This window comes from Camarhynchus parvulus, chromosome 3 (assembly GCF_901933205.1).
Source record: "Camarhynchus parvulus chromosome 3, STF_HiC, whole genome shotgun sequence".
Taxonomy (NCBI): Eukaryota; Metazoa; Chordata; class Aves; order Passeriformes; family Thraupidae; genus Camarhynchus; species Camarhynchus parvulus.
In genome coordinates this window covers 13,533,441-13,553,657 of record NC_044573.1, presented here as the reverse complement: position 1 = coordinate 13,553,657, position 20,217 = coordinate 13,533,441, and the positions used below count along the sequence as shown (strand labels likewise).

At 51.6% G+C, this 20,217-nt stretch overlaps 2 protein-coding genes across 3 annotated transcripts; one reads left to right on the top strand and one right to left on the bottom strand.

The window, feature by feature from the left end:
- Positions 1 to 1,196: 1,196 nt before the first annotated feature.
- GINS1 (GINS complex subunit 1) lies at positions 1,197 to 3,688 on the top strand. The gene is made up of 7 exons (XM_030945362.1): positions 1,197 to 1,324; positions 1,439 to 1,503; positions 1,607 to 1,702; positions 1,971 to 2,061; positions 2,245 to 2,361; positions 2,730 to 2,804; positions 3,050 to 3,688. Exons 1-7 carry the CDS (start codon positions 1,250 to 1,252, stop codon positions 3,116 to 3,118), a joined length of 588 nt encoding a protein of 195 aa, XP_030801222.1. The 5' UTR covers positions 1,197 to 1,249; the 3' UTR covers positions 3,119 to 3,688.
- Positions 3,689 to 4,244: 556 nt separating this feature from the next.
- On the bottom strand, positions 4,245 to 19,509 carry LOC115902203 (ninein-like protein). 2 transcript variants are annotated; one of them, XM_030945544.1, is made up of 13 exons: positions 19,421 to 19,509; positions 18,323 to 18,529; positions 17,749 to 17,931; positions 17,379 to 17,515; positions 17,162 to 17,299; positions 16,806 to 16,944; positions 15,626 to 15,736; positions 15,014 to 15,103; positions 12,964 to 13,060; positions 12,349 to 12,416; positions 6,925 to 7,176; positions 5,713 to 5,925; positions 4,245 to 5,075 (listed from the first exon to the last, which is right to left on the bottom strand). In XM_030945544.1, the coding sequence occupies exons 4-13, from the start codon at positions 17,444 to 17,446 to the stop codon at positions 4,896 to 4,898; spliced, it is 1,356 nt and encodes a 451-aa protein (XP_030801404.1). In that variant the 5' UTR covers positions 17,447 to 17,515; positions 17,749 to 17,931; positions 18,323 to 18,529; positions 19,421 to 19,509; the 3' UTR covers positions 4,245 to 4,895. The 2 variants fall into 2 exon arrangements, with proteins under 2 accessions (XP_030801404.1, XP_030801403.1); XM_030945543.1 differs by having other exon boundaries at positions 18,360 to 18,529.
- Between the last annotated feature and the right edge of the window lie 708 nt (positions 19,510 to 20,217).

The window sequence follows — 20,217 nt, the reverse complement described above, 5'->3', positions numbered from 1 at the left end:
TCTTCAGCTGTTTTCCTAATTTTAACACAATTCCTAACACAAAATATAGATGTTTGTAAATTCTTCATTCATTTGGTCTATTTTTATGTATGAGGTTTTTTTAATCTGGCAAAGCAATAAGATAAGGCAGCTTTCCCGGAATTTTTCAATCAAGGCTCAGCTACGTTTCTATCCCTCGGCAAGAGGCAACAACCAATTTTCAACAGGAACAATTGGCATTGGGGATGTCTGTTTATTGCTGTTATCTCTCCCGGCTCGGATGGGCCATTATCAGAGAAGAACGCGATGAGGAATGACGAGCCAGACGTGCGGCTCCTGCACCTCCCAGCGCCTTCCTCAGCCCCGCAGCTCTGGGATGGAGGGATGGAGGGAGGGAGGGGTCCCTGCAGGCAGGAAACAGCTCGGCTCGGAGGGCAGACCCCCAGGAGCCCACCTCCAGCTGGCAGACGACTGGAGCATTTCTGGACATTTCCATGCCTAAAACCCCAAGTAGAGCAGTGGCTGGGATCATTAAAACACTCTGGCCGGAGTCAGTCGCGGTCCCTGCTCAGCTGTGCGGGTGCCACATTGTCCCGAGCAGAAGCAGCAGAGGGGGCTCGGGCACACGAACCACGCCCAGGCATCTCAGCCGGGATGTGAGAGCCCCACCGAGCTCTCCCCACACTTCCAGTCCGGACCGCAGTTGCACAGGGAACGCTGCTCGCTTTTTATGTCAGTAACCATAAAATACACATGGCCAGAGAAAAGAAGTTCCTGGAGAAGGACAAGCTGTGGTCCTGGGTTATTGAATCTCTATCCAGGGCTTCGAGTGCTAAAAAAATTCCCATCCCATCCACAAACGTACCCATCTCTTTTTTTCTTTTTCTTCCTTTACTGTTGGAAGGCAGTCAAAAGGGGAAAATGCGCTGGGAAGGGGTGGGGGAGCATGGGGAGGAGGCTGCCAGAGGCAGCGCGGGGCAGCAGCCCGCGAACCGCCCAGAGGAGTGAGAAAACAGGCTTGCTAGAGGCGAGTGTGCGGTAGAAATTCTGGTTTTCGCTCCAGTTCGCTCTCAGCGTGACCCCAAGAGTGTCACCGCGGCCGCCGAGAGGGGCGCAGCTCAGCGCAGCTCACCGCGGGGGCGGGGCACAAAGGGAGGCGTGGTCCCGCCACTAAGCCACGCCCCTCGTGTCCCATTGGCTGCCTTCGGCCCCGCCCCTGTCGCCATTGGCCGGTGAGCGGGCGGGTTTCCCGCGCGCGCGGCCGGGCGCGATGGCGGCGGAGCGGGGCATGGAGCTGGTGCGGGAGCTGCACCGCGCCGCCGGCGGGCACCTCCCGCCCTTCCGGGTGAGCACCGGGCGGGCCCCGCTGGCGAGCACCTCCCGCAGTTCCGGGTGAGCCCCGGGAGCACCGGGGGGCCCGCCGGCGGCCCGCGCTCACTGTCTGTGCCCGCTGTTGCAGACGGAGGAGCTGCGGCAGGCGCTGGAGGAGATGCGAGCGCTGTACGAGCGGAACCAGGCGGACGTGTGAGTTGGGCGCTGCTCCCGGCGCGTCCCGCACAGCACGGGCGGCGCTCCCCGGCCCGCAGCTCTGCTCCTACTCCTCCTTCTCCTTCCCCTCATCCCCCAGGTCCGAAGCGAAGGCGGGACGGACGGATCTGATTTTCCTCATCCGGTTCCGGCACTGCTGCCTGCTCCGGAACCAGCGCTGCCTCCTGGCCTACCTGTGAGTCTCCTGGGCTCATCCCTGCCGGCACAGCGTCCCCAGGGACAGGGTGTCGGGACTCTCGGGCCGGGCAGGTGGCTTTTCCACGAGCAGCAAGGCAGCTGTGGAGCTGGTTCTCCTTGTGCTCGTTGCTGGTATCACCGCAAAGAGAAGGCTCTGCTTCGTCCTGCTCTTTACAAGTTTAGATTACTGGATGTCACTGTGGCCTGGGGATGTTGCCGGCACTGACCTAGCAGAGGTGTTGGGTTTGCCCCGTTTCTTCCCCTAGGTATGACCGGTTGCTACGGATCCGAGCACTGAGGTGGGAGTATGGCAGCGTTCTGCCCAACACCATCCAGTTCCACATGTCAGCTGAGGAAGTGAGTCAGACTCCTTTCAAACTCTTCCCACCTTCTCACTTATCCCTCCTGATGGATTATTTAGTACAATCAAAATAGGGTAGTCTTCCCCCCACTATAAACATGACATTTAACATGTCTTTCTGTAAATACTTATTTGTGTGTATTCATTGTCTGTGGGCACAACCCTGTTCATGCCCACAGGTGGAGTGGTTCAATCGGTACAAAAAGTCTCTGGCTACCTACATGAGGTCAGTAGGAGGAGAGGAGGGGCTGGACCTCACACAGGACATCAAACCTCCTAAAAGCCTGTACATTGAAGTAAGTGGAAGATTTCTGGCTTCTATCCGTGAATAAACATTTCCATGACTATCTCTTTTCGAGCATTTGACCCCCATCCCAAGTCAGTTCATCAAGCAAGACCTTTCAGAGTTCCAAAGCTTTCACAGGTTTCTGTGTTTTACTCTGCCTGTGAGCATTTTTCTCATTCTGCTGAGAGCACAAAGTATGTTGAGATGGCACTTTTGGTCTGCAGGGAGTTTGTGGTGGGGCGAGTTATCTAGTGGGAGGTTTTTGCAGCAACATTAACTAGACTAACTAGAAAGCATGTTCCCATGCCAAGGACTCTTACCTGGAGGGGGTGGTTGGTTTTTATTGGACTCTTACAGAGCTGTGTTTTTACTTTGCAGGTGAGGTGTTTAAGAGACCATGGGGAGTTTGAGATCGATGATGGCACTACCATCCTGTTGAAGAAGAACAGCCAGGTACCTGTGGCAGGAGTGTGGTCTGTTCCCTTCCTTCCCTTTCACTCCCATGACATCCCCCTGGCCTTGCAGCATGTCCCAGTCCCTGCACACACAGCTCCTTGTGCTGTCTGCATGGTCCAGAGTGCAGCTCTGCCTGATCTGGTACCATGAGGCACTGGATGTACAGCACAACAAACAGAGCTGGTTGTGTGCAGCAACAAATCCAACAAATTCAAGGAGGGTTTTTCTGTGTTTCTGTGCAGCACTTTTTACCCCGCTGGAAATGTGAGCAGTTGATCAGACAAGGAATCCTGGAGCACGTTCTGTCCTAAGTGTGCAGGACAGAGGGACAGCCTTCCTTGGTGACCTGCCCACGATGGGGACTGAGCTCTGGTGTGTGCAGGACTTCAGAGACCTCAGTATTTCTGCAGTGGCACCCTGCCACTCCTCCTCGCAGCCTTTGATGCCTTAAAACCACAGCTCTTCATGAGCAAAGGGTGCATGCTGGTAATATGGCAATCCTGGGAATCCCAGGATAGTGGGGGGCATTATCCAAGCCCCACAGCTACACCCAGGGTTTGTGAATGCATTTATGTTTAGAGTGGTTCTTTGTTCACACTGTGCATCTAAGACACCAACTGGCTGGGCTCTAGAAGCCAGGAAAACTCCATGGTTGCAAAATAAAGAACTCCTTCAGTCTCTTGGGTTTTTAAGGGTTAATGTGGTGCTCATTCAGCACTGTGATCTGGCTCTCCAGCCAAACCCATCCTGACCCCGCAGTATCTCAGTGGAACTGCTCCTCCAAGTGTCAGATAAGGCTGCACAAGGTTCTTTCCAGGATTACACATGAAGCCTTGTCCCCATCACAGACCCATAAATGTTGTTTCCTGAGGTCTGTGTGAATGATCATTGCAGTCTGGGTCGTGGGCCTGGGTTTTTCCCAGTGTGCTTGGCCTGTGCCTCTGTTCCTGTGAAGAATCTCTTATCCCAGAGCACTGGTCTGGCAGGACCTATGTGCTAGTTGGAGTGGGAAAGGGAGCAGAGGGTTTTAAGGATTCTGGTTAGCACAAAAACAGAACAAGGCTGAAGAGTTGCTTTCCCTGTTGCTTTTCCTAATGGAACTGCTCAGCTCTTGCACTGTGTCTGGGAAAACACTTTTTGCAAGTGTTTTCCCAGACACAGCCCTTCATCAGCCCTAGGTAAGACTAGAGGTTTGCTTAGCTCCCATCTCAGACTGGAGCTAAAAAAGCAAACAGCTGGGGAAGAATGCAGGAACAGGATAAACGCCTGGGGCATTACAGCATTGCTCTGTCCTGCTCACTGCAGAGGCAACAATCTGGTTGGTTTTGGATCCTAGGCTCGGGCTGTAGGAGGAGCTGTTGGCAATAAATGTTCAGCAGCAGCTGGGGAAGGTGACTGAAATACAGAGCAGACTGGGAAGAGCAGGAGGTGCTGTAACATTACAAATTCTTTAATGCCACAACTCAGCTTTCCTGCTTGGAGTGAGCCAGGCACAGGGTCCTGCAAGCCTTTCTGGCTTTTGAGATGTAACTGTGGCTCCAACATCAGCCTTCTGCAGAGATGGAGCACCTGCACCACCCCCAAACACTGCCAAAGAAAATCCTATGAGCTGGCTGCCCTGAGACAGACATGACATAACAGCACACTGCCACTGGGAAAGGCACCAAGGCTGCTGCTTTCAGATGGAAAATTCAGCTATCCACAAGTCCAATTTCCTCAAAGGAATCTAGGCTCCCCATCTGCTATTTTCTGCACAGGAAAATCCTGGCAAGACCAGAGAGGACAAGGCTGATTTCCCAACCCAGCCATATCTCCCATTCTGCACCTGACCAGCCCCAGCCAGGACCAGGGGCCACCACTGCAGATGTTCCATCACCCACTCAGAGATGCTGGTGTGATTTTTCCAATAAGCTGCTTCAGAGCTGAGGCTTGTTCCTCCAACAGCTGGTTCTTCTCCTCCATGCTCTTCTGCTTCAGCTCAGCAGCCTGCAGGGCCATTGCAAACCTCCTGTTCTCTCCACAGAGCTCTTCAATCAACAGTTTGTTCCTGGAGAGCTGGGCCTACAGCAGGGACAGGAGGCTTCAGGTTCAGCATCCCATGCAGGAGCACCAGATGGGCAGGGACACAGCACCAGCCCCTCTGACACTCACCTGGGCATCTCTGAGCTGAGCTGCCCTCTCTGCCAGCACAGCTTCAGCATTCCTCAGACTCTGCTCCAGCCCCTCTGCCTGCTCCACAGCTGCCTGCAGCAGCTGCTCATGTTCCTCCTGCAGAGGGCAAGAAAGTCTGTGTGTGGGTTGTCCCAGCACTCTCCTGACAACCCTGACTGTACATTTCCCCAGGGCCCTGTTCGTGGACCCTCATGCTCCTTGAGGCAGAGCAGGGGGGTCCATCAGAGGTGCAGGATACAAAGAGCAGTGGGACAGAGGTCTAGAGCAGTACAACCTTCCCTAGGTCTGCACTCAACCAGTTTAAGACAAGGCACAGATTTTCCAGCAGTTTTTTCTATAAAAAATAAGCCATTGGCCTCCTCTTTCCCAGCCATGTCCAGGAAAGCTCAGAGAGAGACAAAGGCTCCTTGTGCGTGCTCACTATAATTCCTTAGGTTATAATTTGCACTATCTTTGCCCAGAAGACAAACTCACAAAACCCCAACACCTGATTGCTCAGTGCCCTAGAGATCAATCCACCTGTTTGAGTGCAGGCTGGTGACTGGAGGATTCATGAAGAATTAAAGTTGCAGCTGAATTTGAAGGTAAGTGCATTTTCCATGTGGGTTCTTTATATCTACCATCTTCCACCCAAACCTCTGGTGGCTTCAATCACAGCTGCCTTCCAGGCTGCCAGGCCAGCAATGTTCCCTTCACAGTACCCTTGACTGAGCTCCTGCAATTCCCTGCTTACCTGGATCCTGACCAGCTGCCTGCATGTCTGCTCAGCCTGCAGCTGGAGGCTTTCCTGGAGCTGCTGAGTCTTGCACTGTTCCTCTCTCAGGGTGTTTTGCAGCTGCTCAAACTGCTTCTTTGGCACCATGCTGTTTATCTGGGCCTTGGCCTGCTGCAACTGCAGGGCGTGCTGGGCCTGGGCCAGGCTCAGGCTAGCTTTGGCTTCCAAAAGCTGTAACACAGAAAGGTTGACAGCTGGTTACAGCTTTGAGCCCATAACAGGACAGGCCCACGCTGTGTTTTGGGGAGAAGAGAGGTCAGACAGTGCCCTCAGCCCTCACCCCAGCAGAGCTGCAGCACCATGGCAGCGGTGCTCACTGGGCAGCCTGCAAAGCAGGGGAGTGAGAGCACTGAGAGCTGCAGGAGGAGACACAGAACCCCCTTGCTGAGAGATGCTCCCCTTGCTGAGTAGTGAGGAGCGGAAGGATTCTCTGGGAGGGAGTCCCAGGACCAAAGGCCACAAGAGCAAGAGACAGAGGGGGCTGCTGACTTGAGTTCTTGGATACATCCCAGGCTAGCTGTGATGTACTGAATGTCCTGTGCTACATGTCCTCTGCTTCCTGTCACCAGCAAAGGGCAAAACTGGTAATGGGAAGCAGATCTGGCCCAACTTTGGGATGACTGGCATGGCTAAGCTGTACTTTGGAAAGCCAGTCCCCAGGGAAGAAGGCAGGAGAGGAATATTAACACATTGGAAGGTTTCTCACATTGGCTTTCCTCCCTCTGTCCTGGTGATCCACATTGCTCTGCTCTGACCACCTCATTTCCCATCCCTCAACAAGCCCTGTCTGGCTGCTGTCATCCCTTCCCAACCCTTATCCAATTCTGCCACTGCTCCAGCTCCATCAGCTGAGCCATGTGGAACCACAGCTCCTGACACCCCTGTGGGAGCCACCTCCCCTCAGCCCAGCCAGCCTGCACAGGACAAGGACATGGGGGTATCACAGGGACAAGCAAGCAAGGAGCTCTCCCCAGCTGCACCTGAACTGCATTCAGCCATAGCTGAGCAGGAGGGAGAATCCTTTGTCCCCCACAAAGAGGAAAAGGACAACTTTTTCTGAAAAGTTGAACACTCTCCCTTCTGGGGAGAGTGTCCAGCACAGCCCCGGGCAGGACAATACCAACATCACAGAGTCCATCAGCAGCCAGCCACTGAATGAAGGACACTCACCTTTTCCTGCGAGGCCCGGAGCTGCTGTTGGAGCAGCTCCATCTCCATCCAGCATGCTGCATGCCTCTGGTGGTGCTCCAGCCTGGCAGCAATCTCTGCTCCTTGTAGCCACTCAGCCTCCAGAAGGCTCTGGCTGTGCAGCTGGGCAGTGCCAGGGCCAGCACTGTCACCAGCCTTGTGCTCAGGGGGCTCACAGCCCAGCTGAGGCCTCTTGACATCCTGGTGAGAGAGCCCCTCCTTGCCCTCATCACTCTGGAAAAGGTGGAGAAAAGAAACAACAAATCATGCACAGGAGACTTGGGGTGGCAACACAGGCAACAAAAACCGACTGAGCCATGTGGGTGTGAGACTGGGAGTAAGAGAAAGCTCAGGGAGAAAGAGTGAAAGTAGTGAAAATCATTAAGTCATTAAAGACTTCCCCCTTCTGTAAGACTTTCAATGTCACACAAGTTTTCACTGCTTTACAAGTTATAAGACAAAGCTGGTTCTTCAAAGGAAGACTGGATTTGAATGTTTGAAACAAACATTTTTGCTCTTCTCTATGAATGTGTGCAGTTTTTGCCCTTCTAAATCCAAGAGCCTGGCAGTTGGGGTTAATGGCTTCTTACCAATGCTGTTAACTCTGCTATTTCAACCAGCTCCTCCAACTTCTCTCTACCCAACTCACTCCTGTTCTTCCTGCTGGGAAGAGGGATAGGATCAGCTTCAGACCAGAGAGCAGCTAGGCACAGCTCCTCAGAGGAGGGGTACCTGCTTTGGGTAGTCCCACATCTGGTTTTGGCCTGCAAGAGGAAGCACAGCCAAGCCAAAACAGATATGGCCCTGAACTGATGCAGGAGTGAGTCAGGTGCCTCTGCCCCAGCAGGTGACTTAGCTCAGCCCGAAGTCCTACAAAGCTCTCAGAGGCCTAAAAACCAAGGAATGAAGAACAATGGGAGGGACAGTTTAGCAGACTGGGATCATCCACACCAGAAACCTGTCTCCCCAGATTTATGGCTTAGTGGGTGACCCCAGTACCTATCTAAAGCTTCCAAAGGAGGAAATCCATCCCATGATAGCCCTTCAGCAAGCTGTTCTCCAGCAGCCAGCACAGGTCTCCTGTGCAGGGAGAGACAGCAGAGTGAGAAAACCATGCACAAGCCCCATTTGGGGGCTGGCATTCTGTGCTGGCTCCCTGATCTTTTCCAATTTGGTTTCCAATGACAGCTAAGGACTAAGGAAAACGGAGAAAAAACCTTCCCATAACTCAGGCAAAACATGTGGGGACAATCAAGAGACAAGAGTAGAGAAGGAGCAGGTCTTCAAGGGAAGGGAAATAAAGGGGAATAAGGACAAAGAGCATCAGACTGAATTTATGTGGCTTCCAGATGGCTAAAATTATTTGGCAGTCCTGTGGATACAAAGTGATTTGACTCATCCAGACACACCAAGACTTCACTACAGGGTGACAGGTGGCGAAGCCAACCCCTCAACTGCAATAAAGTCAGCTCTGGAGAAATCAGCTTGTTTGTGAGGCCTCTGTGATTTCACAGTGCTGGACACAAAGCTGGGACCCCAAATCCAAGGGGGCCTCATTATCTTCTGCTGGTACTCCCAGTCTCCCAAGAGGCCATGAATACTGGCACTTGTGGGAATGAAGCTTAGTCCTGTGTTGGACAGTCCTATCCAACAACTGCTGCTAAACACCAGAGCCATACAGGACCCAAATTCCTCAAGGGAAGGTGCAGGATAACAGACCATCCATCCTGGCAGGGAGGACAGCACTGCAGTTTGTGGCAGTGCCTGTGGCACACAGAGGAGCTGTGCGAGGAAGTTTTTCCTCTCTTCTTGAAGCACAAGGACCAGTCCATGGGCTATGTGGTGTTTGCTCATCTCAGTGCAGCTGCTTTTGGGAATTTGACATTGGATTCACATGCTGTGCTTCCTGTGGCATCTCCAGCATCCATGTCCAAGGCAGAGGAGATGAGTGTGCAGTCAGCCACAGCCACAGGAGCACATCCCAGCTCCCTGACCACACTCCCACAGTCAGTAAAAGGCATAATATAGCTATGTCTACATGTGCTCAGTCATATTTATTAATTGGAAGTATCCTAGTTCATAGTCCACTTCATGACAGCAGCAGAACAAAGCTGCTGCTGGAACACACAAGAGAACACAGCTGCTGTTACAGTGTTCAGCAGCCTTGTGTCTCAGAAGGCATCTGCTTTTTCTTTGCAGCAGCATGTTAGATCTTCAAACTACCTTTGCACTCAAACCTGACACTCTCTTGAGCTCTGGGGTCATTTTCCAAGTACTGCATGCCATATTTGAGCTGCATCAGCTCAGTTTCAACCTGTTCCTCTTCAGCTCTGTATTGACAGCCTGAATGCCAGGTTTCCTCCTATGCTGTTATACCACTGTCTCCCAGAGCTTTTTTCCTTCTCTTCTTGCCCTGCAGGTCAGGTCTATGTTCTGAGATGTCTGCTCTTTGAAGGCATTTAACTCTGCCTCCTTCCCAAGCACATCCCCTTGTCTATCAAGATTCCATTTCTCCCTTACAAATGCTTTCCACTTTGCCTCCAGCTTCTAGATTGAGCAGACCATTTGTTACAACAAACATCTGCACTGTTTGCACTGGTGTGTCCATCATACAATTGCTCATTTCTTTTCTGTTCCTTCAGTGCTGAAGTTGCAACAGAAGATTTTGGTCTATCTGCTCACCTGAGTCTTAGGGGATCAGCTCATTTTCCCCCAGAGGACAGCTCTCCAGACACCTTGTCCCTTCCAACAGCAGAGCCCTCAGCTTCACTGTCTCTGCATTACTCCCATTTCATCCTGGTGCCTTTTTAATCTTTCCATACCCAACAGCCAGCATTTCAAACATCTTGGCTTGTTCATCATTAACCTTTCTTTACAGCTTGAGCTGCCTCTGCTTCCACAGACACTTGGTCTTTTTTCTTCTGCTCCCACTGCTGCCTCTCATGGATGCCCTGCTCTTGAAGGCCTCACCTTGGAGCTTTATCATTGGGAAATCACCTCCTCTCACACCAATGCTGCTGCAATGAAGCCTTACAGCTGTCCTCATGCTGGCATTCACTCCATGACAGCTCTTGGTTGTGCTCAGCCTCTGCATCTTTCCTAAAGACAAAAACCATTTTGCTGACCTGGGTTTGATATCACAGTTTGAAATGCTCAGCCAGCCTCTGAGTGTACATTTGCTGGAGATGCAATACAAAGGGTTTTCTATGTTGCAAATTTGGTTAAGGCAATTTGTTAAACTTCACAGAAAGTTCCCACACCGTTTGCACTTCTCAAAGACACACAGCCAATCCCATCTTTTCCAGCAACTCTGAAAGCTCCCCACTGCAGTCAGTCCATCTGCCATACCAGAGATAAAACAGCTTAAATACCTTGTGTTCCTGTTATTTGGGTTTGTTTCCCTGGTCTGCCACAGACTTCAGCCAAATCACCTCCCTTCTCCCTCACCTACCCCACATCTCAGCCCTAAAACAGTGATAATGACCTAGCAAAATCCCCTGCTGGCATATTGCCAAGGGGAAACACTGATCCTAAAGTGAGACACAGCAGGGCAGAGGCAGGAGGAAGGGAACATAAACAGTTATTCAGTGACAACCTCTTTCTTTTACAAACCAGTCTCTTTCACCTATATGAAGAAATGGAAGACATTTTTTACTGCTTTTAAGATAGCAAATTGTGATCATCTAGCAAGTAGAGGCAGGTTTGCTGAAGCATCAAGAAAGAGGTAATAAAAGAACACTAATTAAAGCTCTTTTATATCTCTCACTATTTTAAGATACAGTCTTTGCTGGGCACTGCCTCTAATACAGCCTTGTAGAACATGCAGGGAAACTTGGAATCTTGAAATAAAAGCACTCATGTAAGGGGAGATAGATGTCTCACTTCAAACAACTGCAGCCCTGCAATTCTGCCTAGATTTTCTTCCAAATCAAAGCAGCTCTCCAACCCTGTGAAAAAACAGCCCAGCCTACTCTGGTATGAGCAGGAGATGCACCCCTAATCTCCTCCTTAGCCCCAGAAAGAGAACAGTGCCAGACCTCAGGCTCAGTCTGTCCCTGTGCTGCGTCTTTATTTCTTCTCTGTCCTGGTCCAGCTGCTGCTCTGGATGGCAAATGTCTTCAGTGTGCTGCTGTCACCCTGGCCTGCTCCATCTCAAACCTCTTCTCCAGCTCCAGGCTCCCATTTTTGCTCTTTCAGCCCATTAACTATAGCCCAGTACTTTGCAACTGTTTCTTCAAGATCTCTTTTCTGGCACTCTATCTTGCACATCTCAGCCTTGAAACTTTCCTCACTGTCCTTCCTCTCCCTCTGGAAGTTTTTCCACATTAATTCTATTTCATCCTCATAACAGTTTATCTGTTGGAAGGAGATAGGATTGGGATATTAGCACCATGTTCCTGAGAGCTTTCCTCTCCTCCAATAGCTCCAATTCAGTTTGATCTATTGGTCCCACTCCACAGAGGACTCTCTTCAGGCAGTTCTGGTCCCTGCTGAACAATCAGTCTCATGCAGCAGTGTCTAACAAGCAGAATCCAGTGGGTCTCAATTCTTTTTCTTTCAGGCTGCTGCCAGCAGGCAGCACAGTTCTGCCCATTCTCCTTGCTTGCAAGGAGCCCCAGAGAGGAGAAGGAGAGGCCAGGGCATCATCTGCCACTGCTCCTTATCCCTCCTCCACTGCAGAGTGGTTCCTTGTCAGGATGTGCTGGTGAGAAGCTGCTGCTCCCCACAACTCCCCTGTGAACACCAGAAGCTCCAGGATTTGATATGCACAAAGGCAGGACTATAAAGCAGGCAGAAGATCTGTAGGCAGCTTTGTGCTCCTCGAACTGTTCTGTCATCTGCAGGGCAGTTTAGGATTTTCTCTTGCAGTGCTGCAACACAAAATCCAGCAAGCATCACTGACCTCTCAGCTCAGCAGCAAAAGGAGTAAATGTGGAAACTGAGGCCTCTCCCATGAGCATTCACAGCTGTCTGAAGAGGAGGCTGGGATCACACTGTCACCTCACAGCAAGCGGGTTAGAAATGTGCTGCAAGCCAAGGGTGACAATGCTCTGATACAGCCCCTACCATCAGGAGACACCTGGCTGCTTCTCCTCTTGGTCCTGTCCCTGGTTTTACTGTGACAAAAACACTGAGTGATCTCTGGTTCCTCACAAGACCCACACAAACATTTCACAAGTTGACAGTGATTTTTTGCCAGCCGTGAGGCAAAGGCTCCAAGCCCTCCTACCAGCCAAGACAAGCTGGAGAAGCACAGGAAATAACCCCACAGAGTGATGAGGCACCACCCTGATCCCCAGCCTGAACTCTCTCTCCAGCAACCCTACTGGAGCAGATGTCTCACCAGTCACACTGTAGCAGCTGTGCTTACCAAGCAGTCAGGACATCTCCCCCCACCCCACTCACCTTGGTTTCCAGCTGCACCTTCAGGTCCTGCAGCTGCTCTTGGAGCTGCTCCACGGGGAGTGACATTTCTGGAAACACAGAAGAAGGCTTGGTGAGGGGTGTGATGGCAGAGAGGAGCCCTGTGAGGGGAGGCCTACAAGACAGGACTGATCAGGATGGCTGCAGCTTCATCCAGTCCAGAAGGGGTTTGGAGGGTTGCATACAATCCCAAAAGATGAACATTCCTCATCTATCTGGCAACTAGTCCCAGGGCTCCTCTTGGCTAGGAGCTTTTATCTAATGCTCAACTTGAATTTTCCAACCCACAGTTTGGGGCTACTTCCTCTTTATTGCACTGTTTCCTCAGCATCTTCAACACTGAGAATCTGCCAGTTCACCCATAGCTGTCTAGTTCACAGGTTCCATCAGCAGCTCTCAAGTTGGAAAACCTTCCTCTCCTCCATCTCCCCCCTCCCCACCACCCATCCTCTTCTTCTTCCCTCCCGTGGCTACCCAGTACCAGAACTGGCAGTGGTTCAGGCACAACAAGCCTCCCCACACTCCCATGCAGACTTGGATGCAGAGGGAACTTTGTCATTGCTGAGAGGATGGGCACTGAGCCCTCCTGCACGTTACCTGCTGCTGGCAGCCCTCCCTCAGCCCTGCTCTCCTGCAGCTGGAGGCGCAGCCCCTGCAGCTCCCTCCGCAGCGCTCCGTTCTGCTCGTGCAGCACCTGGAAAAAACACTGCTCAGGACACAGGACAAAGCTCCTCCAAAGCTCCTGGCAGGGCCTCCCCCAGCCCCAGCACAGCCTTCCCAAACAAAGGAACACATTAGAGAATGTGGAGCAGCCAAAGAAGAAATATAACCCCAGATTTCCAAGATCACCATCACTACACCCTGTAAAGCACGACAGCGCACAAAACCAGGGGTTTGCCAACACCTCAGGGGGCTGGGCCTCCTGACACCCTCCTGACCTAAATAACCACTGGTAGAATCCAACACAAAGAAACACATGATCTCAGCACAAGCCCAGGGGTTTGTGTTTACACCCTCAAGACTCTCTTGTGGGCACACGGGCTGGCCAACAAGCACCACTCTATGCAGAGAAGGCAACCAGCAGGATTCACAGGGAAGCAAAGCCCACAGGCCTCTGGGAGGAACTTTTCCAGGTTGCAGAAGGAATAAAACAAGGGAAGAAGGTGCTGGTCCCATGTGAAGCACAGTATGAGGCAGGTCCTGCTGGTCTCCTGGTGCCAGAGACACCCCAAGGCCAGCATAGGAGTTTATTCCATCTCCATCAGCAAGGAGTCCCAGAGCTGAACACCAATTAATGAGCCACCACAGCAGTGCAATGAGCCACTTCCATGGAGGGGTCTGGAGATGGGCAGCTGCTTGCTTCACTTCACATCCTCTATCCTGTACTGGAAGCAACAGCATACAAGGCATCCTGCCTTCTTCTGGACTGTTCACTTTGAGCAGACATCCAATTCCATCCCATATCCTGCCCTCCAGGAAACTGATGTGCTGCGAGAGACTATGAACTAGGACACTTCCAGGTAACAAATATTACTGAGCAGATGCAGACAAATGCAAACCCAGTTTGTTTCATCTCCATTCTAAACAGGAAAGGGGGGCTGAGAGCATTCAAAGAGGGTAAAGGATAAACCCCAGTGGGTGCCTTCACGGGGGCACGTGAAGCCTGAAGGTCAAACCTTTCCATCCATCAGCATTCTCATGGACAACTCTGGGGCTGCTCAACGAGAGGAAAAATTGCAGCCCTGAGCATATTCAGCCCTCTGGTGCCACCTGGAGCAATGCTGCACTGGATAGTGCTTCAGAATGTTTGCCTTTAATTACAGCTTGGAGAAGGGCTGCCTGATGCATCCACAGAATGGCTTTGCAGAAAGCTGCATTTCAGCCCTTGCTGGGGGGATGTGACTGTCCCTGTCCCTGCTCAGGGGTGCTCCCCAGCCATACACAGCACCTGGGAACAAACAGGCAATGTGACAAGCACAGGACTCAAAGAACAGAGCACCCAGCACAAGTTAAAGATACACAAGTTAAAAATGCAAGAGACACACGTTAAAAATGGGAGAATGGAAACAGAGCTTGTGCTCATGCCTCAGACAGCCTCAAGGTCTGGGAAGGAGCACAGCACCCTGCAGGAGTTACAATACACACAGCACCAATTCTTGGACCACACACACACACCAGATATCTGGACTGGCTTACCTTGACTCTCTAGCAGAGTTCAGCAGCAACAAGATTTTTAGGGTTTTTTTTAAAGCGGGGGCAAAAAGGAAGGGAAAAACAAAAAGACAGAAGACTTTAGCTGTTAATATGGTTTCCAAATTAGAAGAACAGCTTTCCCCTTGTGCTCAAGAAGAAATCCAAGAGAGCTCAGAGTCTGTCCTTAACAAGAGAGGTACATGGTTCCCTAACGAAATAGTCCATGGCTACAAGCAGGAAGGCATTTACGATCCACCCCTGCTCTCTCCTGCCAAAATCCTTGCAAGGCAAACAACCCATGGAGGTCTTCAGGAGTGAGGAGACAGCACTCTGAGCAAGGCATCCCTCTGCCCTAAGATCAGGTCTGCCTCCTTCCACTGCCTCAGGCCCAAGTGGCCCCGAGATGTGCTGCAGAGAGCAGCGCTGTGACACCGGCAGTGCTGCCCACACGTACCTGGCACTGCCGCTCGTACTCCAGGACAATTTCGGCAAAGCGCTCACTCTGCTTCAGGAATTCTGGGCTGTGGGGTTCCCCCTGCTCCAGCTGCACAAAGGAACACTTCTCGTCAGGAAAACCAGCTCCAAATGGTGAGTCAAAAGCTCTGCTAAATCCCTGGGGTCACCAGGCACACCCATACATTCAACAGAAGGCTCTCTAAGGGGCCCATCACCTGTGGGATGGGTCAGAAAAAGGAGGGAAAACAATTTTCCCCACATGTGAGACACCAAAGGCAGGCTTTCCTGGCTAACAGACTCACTTTCCCCAGATTCATTTTAGGAGTGGAAGATACTAAAACAAACCCTTTACTTCAATACTAGGGAAAAATAAAACTTTTCTGGAAACTGAACTCTTTAAGTTTTCCCTTGAAGACTGCAGATTTGCAGAATTCTCTACAACTGGAAACTTTCCTCACACCTTTTTTTTTCCCCAGCTTCTAGGTTGTCATTAAAGCACAGGAGAGCTCACACAGGGGGGAGACCATAGCAACTGACAAAAAATAAGCAAGATCAATTTTTTTATGAATTCCTGAAAGGTTCTTATTTGACTGCAATAGGGAAAGGTTACCTTATCCTTCACAATGTGGTTGAGTTCTTTTTGTAGCTCCAACACCATTTCCTCAGAGGCTGACAGTTTCTCAGCCATCTCTGTGACCTTGTTTTGTAGCTGTGTGTTCTCCTGCACATAAAATGGAGATTTCCCTGATGCAGTGGGTCCTGACATGGCAGCATGGGTTTATCAGCCACAGGTGCTCAGCAGGGAGCTGTACAACAACTGGCATATCAGCAGGCCAAACACAGCTCCCAGGAGACCCTGGACATGGCCTGGTTTTAGCCAGGACAGATTTTTGCAGTAACCAGGAGGAGATGTGGCTAAGGCCTAGATGTTATTCTGAACCACCTCATTCATTGGGGACAGAGGGAAGGCACTCTCTCTCAGTTCCAGGGAGGAGATACCTTCCAGAGAAAACCTGGCTGCTCTGCAATGAGCATTTGCAAATCACCCTCTCTTTTGTACACTTTTGTTAAGAACTGTTGCTGTCACTGGTTGTTTCTTATTTCACTGCTGTTTCCAGTAAATTGTTCTTATCTCAAGCCATGGTCTTTGCCTTTGTGCCCCCCATTCTCCTCTCCAGCCACTGAAAAGTGGGGAGAGGGAGTGAGCAAGCAGCAGTGTGGTTTGGGGAGTCTTGGTAGGAGAACTAAATTGGGGAGCATCATTCCTAAACCACGACAGGACAGCACATTGCTGATACATGGGCTCATCCCTCCAAAGGACAGGAGTGGGTTTTGCACAGTAAGAGCTAGACAGCTCCACAGGATCAGCTCCACCTCTGCTCCCCAAAATTGTGGTTTCCCTCACAGTTAACAAAGGCAGCAAGTCCTGAGCTATCTCCACCTGTACTTCTACACTCACCAGAATTGGGGTATCTGCATCCCAGGCATGCAGACACCATCATCTCTGCCTTTGACATGGCCCCGGCACAATTTTAGCTTTGGCCATTGTGTTTTCAGATCTTACCAAGGGCCAAACCACTGCCAACAGACAACACAGCGGTTTAGTAATGGCATGGCAAGGTAACAAGTTCTGTATTTAATACAACTGTATGGATGTGGCTGATGATTCTTCTCCATAAAATTCCTGTTCTTCCCAACAAGAGCAAAGTGAACCATCTATATTTGTCACCACCTCTGCTTTGCCACCTCTGAAAGAGCGAAGGTGTTTCATCCAAGGCAGTTGTACTTACATTCATCACATGGTTCAGTCTCCCTTGCAGGTTGGCCTCTTTGCCCTGGAGGAGCTGTGTAGCAGCCTCCAGCTTTGCCTGGTGACTCACTGCTTGCTGCAAAAGCAGCTCTTTTGCCTCTATTTCTGCCTGAAAATTCCTGGGGGAAAAAGCAACATGGTTGGGACAGACAGAGCGCGTTCCTGGATGGCCACAAGCAGGGGATGAGAGCTTTGTTGGAAGGATGCTGAGATCATAGGGGTGGAGAGGGGTCTTCAAGGACTTTCCTGCCACTGACACATTGGCAAAACAAGGGGGAGATTCAAAAGGGATGTGTGAGCACATTTTCTCCACCCCACCAAAAGAACCCCTCCTACCTGAGCTTGCTCTGGGTGTGCTCAAGAGTGATGTACTGCTCATCCAGCTTCCTGCCCAGCTGTAGGCAGTGTCTCTCCGCCTTCTCCAAACTGAGCCTCGCCTTGTCCCTCTCCCTGGCGATCTGCCTCACCTGGCTCCTGCAGACACAGCGAGCAGGGCATGAGGACACCCCTCAGGCAGCCCACAGAAGGCCCTCACAGGGAGCAGAGCCCTTACCACAGGCACTGCAGTTTGTATCTGTAGGAGGTGCCAGCTGCAGGCTGGAGGCCACTCCTGGGGACCATGAGAGTGCCGTCCCAAGCTGCAGGCAGCCCTGCCAGGCTCACCTGCTGCTCCGTGCTGCTGCTCCGCCTCTGCAAGAACAGCACAGACTGAGATCACCTCCTCCCTCTTCTAACAGCTCCAACAGGATTCCTGTTGTCACACCATGTGCCCACCCTCCAGTCCTTCAGGGATGCCCCCCTCATCTCAGATAAGCCTAGATCACATCCACCCCCACGTTCCCCCAGCCCTGGGGTGACCAAACCCATCCTGAATCTGGCTGCAAGCGTTCCTCCCACCCCGGGTAGTTGCTCACTTCACCCACCAGCACCAATCCAGGCACAACCAGGGACCCTGAGGATCTCTCTGAGCTCTTCCAGGGCTCAGGTGGCAGTGACAAGTTGAGGCTTGGCAAATCCAGTGTCTTTGCTGAGGCTGGAGAAGTGATGTGGGCTCAGATAGCTTGGGCAGAAGGACAGGCTGCTTCCCTGAACGCTCACCTCACATGCTGAGTTAAAAAACAGCAGGAATAAGTCAGTGGGGCCAAACTGGCAGAAGAAAACTGGTGGTTTTCAATAGCAAAGGGAAACTTCAGAGACCAAATCAATACTGGACATTTTAGAAACAATCCCATGCTGCCAGGAGGGGAATGTCCTGAGCTGCCCTCATGGCAGCTACAAGTTCAGGTCTGCAGGCACAGACCATCGAGTTTGGTCTCCCTGCTGACCCATCAACACCCAGAGTCCACAGAAAGACCAGCACTGAAAGCTGTATCGCTTACAGGGCCTTGTGAAAACTGTCAAATGGGGACTGACAACCAACATTTTATTTGACCAAAGAGCAGAACCCAGAAAGCTGATACAGAACTCAGAACATTTCCAAAAGCACCAAATTTTTACCAGGTTTGGAAGAAGCCTGTCTTCAGAGAGCTGTTACCTCAAAGTCTGGAGCCAAAAGAACGATTCTTTTTTTTTTTTTTTTTGCTCAAAATCCTGGATTGAGCTGTCCTGGCTGTCAAGGCAAGCAGAGATTCACTTCCACCTTAGCACATTCACGCGGTGTTACTTCAAAAGCAAATGCCTTGCCAGTCCTTGGAACTGAATGCACTAAGGAGAAAGAAGTATTTTACATCAAACAAAAAAAAGAAAAACGTGGATGAAGCTTGTTCATGCACTAAAAAGAGGACAATCTGTGTCACATGCGAGGTGTAGAGACATCAGCACTTCTGAGATCAATAGTAGAACTGGGGTGATGTTCTTCCTGTCCTAGCACGTGCACCCCTGTCCTTCCCATAAAAAGACCAGGCTCAACAGCCCCCTGGTGTTGTGCATTACAATCCCACACCACCTAGGCAGGGATTACTGCTGTTCAGGCAGCTCCCAAGGGAGCCTTTCAGCCACCATGCAGTGGCTGCAGTACAGACCATATCGAAAAACTCTCTTGCAAGTGAAGAACCCTCCCCCAGATCACCACCCACACTGAATCCTATGGAACCACCCACTTGTGAAAAACATCTTGGCCTGAATTGTTCTCAGTAAACCCTGATCTTCAGCCTCCTTTTTCTGTTTTTTTTTGGTTGGTTGGTTGGTTGGTTGTTTTTTGGTTTTTTTTTTTTTTGGTTGGTTTTTGGTTTTGGGGTGTTTTTTTTTTTTTTTTTTTTTTTGTTGGTTTTGTTTTGTTTTTTGGGGGGTGTTTTTTTGTTTTGTTTTGTGTTGAGGTGGAGTTTTCTTGTTTTGTTGGGGAGGGGGCGTGGGGAAATGGATAGAGTAACCTCTCTAAGTGTGTGAGTCTGGATTCCCTACAGGATCGTTTTAAAACATCAAACACAAACGAACTGTCCTGTATAGGGGATTGGCAAGGACTTAATTGCTCCTGGCCCAAGGTTAGTGGAAATCCCCTCACGGAGCTGCAAATCAAGGCCATCAACCAGGGTCCTTTTTACAAACCTCATCCCATGGAGTTGCTGAGTCTTGGCTGCTTAAGAGACACTGACATACCGTGGCAAACGCGGTTGTGCATCCGCGGGGACGCAGGCACGGCAGCATCGGCTCGGCTCGGCTCGGCTCGGCTCGGCCCGGCTCGGCTCGGCTCCGTTCGGCCCGGGCGCTCCGCGCATGCGCACGCCGGGCGCACATCCCCGTCCGGCGCCCTGGATGCATTTCCCGGGGTGAATCGGGAAAAGCAGCGGCAGGAGGCGGAGGGAGCTCATCCCGCTTTTTTACTCAGCTCCTTTCGCAGCGCTGTGTCCAGTTCTGGACTCCTCAGAGCAGGAAAGGCAAGGAGCTCCTGGAGAGGCTCCAGCGGAGGGCGGCAGAGGCGATGACGGGACTGGGGCACCTCTCCTGAGGAGAGGCTGAGGAGGCTGGGCCTGCTTAGTCTGGAGAGGAGAAGACTGAGCGGGGATCTCGCCAGTACATACAAACACCTCACAGGCAGGTGCCAAGAGGATGGTGCCAGGCTTTTCCAGTGGCGCCCAGCGGCAGGACGAGGAGCAGTGGCCATAAAGTAAAACACGAAGTTCCACCTCACTATGAGGAACAACTTCTTTGCACTGAGCGTGGCAGGGCACTGGAGCGGGCTGCTCAGGGAAGGGAGGTCGCGAGTCCTCCCTCTCTGGCGACGCTCCACACCCATCCGGGCTGATCCCCTCAGGGCCCTTCCAAGCCCCGCCCGTCCCGTGCTCCCGCGCGCGCGCCCCGTGGCCCCACGCGTACGCTCCGCGCAGGCGCACGCGCGCTCCGCTCCCGGCCCCTCCCCGCGCAGGCGCGCGCCTCTCCCGCCCGCCCCCCGCGCA

What these genes read in the sequence shown, in the direction of transcription:
- GINS1 (XM_030945362.1), top strand. Translation starts at nt 1,250, where the DNA reads ATGGCGGCGGAGCGGGGCATGGAGCTGGTGCGGGAGCTGCACCGCGCC. An exon ending in CGCTGCCTCCTGGCCTACCT is followed by an intron (nt 1,703 to 1,970) that starts GTGAGTCTCCTG and finishes TTCTTCCCCTAG; the next exon opens with GTATGACCGGTTGCTACGGA. An exon ending in TGTTGAAGAAGAACAGCCAG is followed by an intron (nt 2,805 to 3,049) that starts GTACCTGTGGCA and finishes GTTTCTGTGCAG; the next exon opens with CACTTTTTACCCCGCTGGAA.
- LOC115902203 (XM_030945544.1), bottom strand. Translation starts at nt 17,446, where the DNA reads ATGGTCCCCAGGAGTGGCCTCCAGCCTGCAGCTGGCACCTCCTACAGA. An exon ending in ACCACATTGTGAAGGATAAG is followed by an intron (nt 15,104 to 15,625) that starts GTAACCTTTCCC and finishes TCCTTTGTGCAG; the next exon opens with CTGGAGCAGGGGGAACCCCA. An exon ending in TCCGGGCCTCGCAGGAAAAG is followed by an intron (nt 5,926 to 6,924) that starts GTGAGTGTCCTT and finishes TCTGTGTTACAG; the next exon opens with CTTTTGGAAGCCAAAGCTAG.